At 44.4% G+C, this 2,403-nt stretch overlaps 1 protein-coding gene across 3 annotated transcripts in view; it reads right to left on the bottom strand.

The window, feature by feature from the left end:
* Positions 1–259: 259 nt before the first annotated feature.
* LOC107096388 (pro-neuregulin-1, membrane-bound isoform-like) overlaps positions 260–2,403 on the bottom strand; it is a 43,416-nt gene continuing 41,272 nt past the window's right edge. For 2 of the 3 annotated variants that reach the window (XM_015393019.1, XM_015393021.1), the window contains one exon: positions 260–2,303. In XM_015393019.1, the coding sequence (XP_015248505.1) occupies positions 1,718–2,303 (586 nt within the window). In that variant the 3' untranslated portion in view covers positions 260–1,717. The remainder of the gene's footprint in view (positions 2,304–2,403) is intronic. The other variant, XM_015393020.1, reaches the window with a different exon arrangement.

The following is a 2,403-nucleotide window of genomic DNA, read 5'->3' as shown; positions in this document are numbered from 1 at the left end:
GCATGAATGTAGCATTAGGCTACATGAAATCAGATGCTTACCACACTTTTCAGATTTCCCTTTACCTCTATGCAGTGCTTCTTTATATTTGAGAATCTCATTCAATTCCAATTAGAATGTCAAAGTTTGAAGATGTTCAAGCAAATTCCACCTTTGGTAAGGAGCTGTAAGAAACAAAGTTTGATCAGAACAATAGCGTCAAAATGATAAAGAAAACACAGAGCGTGTTGAATTTCACCGGAAGCAATGATTTTATTTAGTATGTACACAGTTGAAAAGCCAGACAGCTACAGTGTAAAACTAAACGTTTTTTATTAGTTTTCTCGCTTTTGCCCTAAAAATATCAAATTTTTTTTAAATATTACCGTTTCTCTTGAAGAATTTTTAATTGTTAAGGAGGTCCAGAAACTGTAGGATTCTTCTTCTGGGAGGTCCGTTAAGGAGATCAGGAGACATCCTTTGATGTTCTAATAACAGAACCAGTTAAACCAGTATCGGTTTTTATTTATTGATAGTTTTTTTTTCACTACATCAACAATGACACCACATAGAGAAATCACAAACCCAAGCATCTGAGAGCAGAAGTGCAGACACGTCTTTTAAAGTAGGTGAGGTGCAGATATTGAATGCCTATAAGGTACGACTTAAGGCAGCTTAGCATTATGGGTAATCACAGCACTATCTGCTTAACATGTGCCTTCATTAAAAGACTGACTTTTCCTACAGTTCCAGGAAAACTTGTTAATGTAAAAAAAAATAAATAAATATTATGACATGACTGATTAAGACATTAGGGTTAGAAGACGTAGAACCATGAAACAGATATAGAGTCAGTGCATTTGACCACTTTCGGATCTTTGTTAGCAGCTGTATTCACCCTGGTGATTCACTGGAGGTCAGCATAAAAAAAAACCGAGCAAGCATCTTCCTCTTTAGTTAGGAGGCTGCAGCCGTTACCGTAGTGTTCTACAGTCCCTCTGAAGGACCCAGCCTGTGAGGACGGGGATCTCCAGGGCTGCAGGAGCGCCGTCTCCAACTGCAGCAGCACAATTACTTTAATACAGATTAAAATCTGATACAGAACTGAAATAAATCTACAGGATTATGTTAGCTAAAGCGGTGACCGCATTAGTAAAGCAGTGATTGCACATTAATCTCACAGTTCTATCTATTCAATGCCCGGTTACTGGGACGGATAGTGAACAATAAAAATAACATGGTGGCTAATATTTTCTCTCTTCCATCAAATGCAGGTAATGAGCCATTTCAGAAGGTTTTAGGAGTATAAGTCCAGGCGTGGCTGTTCAGTGATGCATGGCTTTAAACCGGCTCAGAGGATCAATCAGACAAGTGCAGGAAAGAAGCGACCCTGTCAAAGGAAAAAAAGCAGGAAATCAAAGTACAACATGCTGAGTATTTGATCAAGGCATGCGTCCGGCCCCGGCCTAACATCAGGGCGGCGGCCCACAGCTCGGTGTGCAGTGCTGCTCCACCTCAGCCACTCCAAACACAAAGGCACCGTTGATATTTTTCTGCTCTGGGACCTTTGCTGTATTCTAGCATATGGCACTTTACCTGCAGCTCATGAATATGTTCAGATTGTTTCTTCTTTTATAAAACTCTTCATTTACTACATCACTAAAATAGGTTTCTTTTCCTTTTTTTGTCTTTATGCAGCGGTTAGCGTGTGGAAGGTAGATGTGAGGTGAGTATTTCTTTACACAGCGATGGGGTTGTGAGGTTGGAGGTGCAGGGCGTGGCTTGGTGATGCTGGGTTAGTCCTGCTGCTCCCCGTGTCCCACAGGGCTGCGGTGCTGTCTGCAGTGAGGAAATGTCCGTCTCCGCCATGAGGCTCGTCCGTTTCACTGAATAGCATGCTGTCATTGGACTCCATGGAGCACAGCACGCGGCACGCAGCTCTTTGGCTGATGCACTTCCTGCTGCTGTCTAGTCGATTCGTCAGTTTCTCAGGTAACTCTGAGAAACTGTAGCTGGCGGCGGCGTCTCGGTCCCCCGGGGTTCCGAAGGTCACGTTCTTAGCATGGAGGGCGGGGCTGGGCGGTAAGCTGTGTGCCGCGTGGCCGTGGTTGTAGTGGGAAAAGCTGCTCTTCTGATCCGCCAGTCTGGAGGACATGGTCTGCTGACTCTTCTTAGACAGCAGCAGAGGACGATCCTCCTCAAGGGAGGGGCTCAGAGCCACCGAGGGGACAGAAACGGCCAGGCTGGATAGTGGAGCGGACATCTCTGACGGAGGAGAGGCGGGAGTGCTCAGGGCTGTCTTTGAGTCTGGAGACAGCTGAAACCTGCAGAAACACAACGGAAAGATTACAGCCTCATCTGGGTTCAAATCGACATTATAGGTTTGACTTGGTTCTACCTTTATTACACATCATTCAAAATACT

This window comes from Cyprinodon variegatus, unplaced genomic scaffold, assembly GCF_000732505.1.
Source record: "Cyprinodon variegatus isolate N-32 unplaced genomic scaffold, C_variegatus-1.0 Scaffold621, whole genome shotgun sequence".
Lineage (NCBI taxonomy): Eukaryota > Metazoa > Chordata > Actinopteri > Cyprinodontiformes > Cyprinodontidae > Cyprinodon > Cyprinodon variegatus.
The sequence above is the reverse complement of the archived record's forward strand: the minus strand, read 5'-3'. Positions and strand labels throughout refer to the sequence as shown.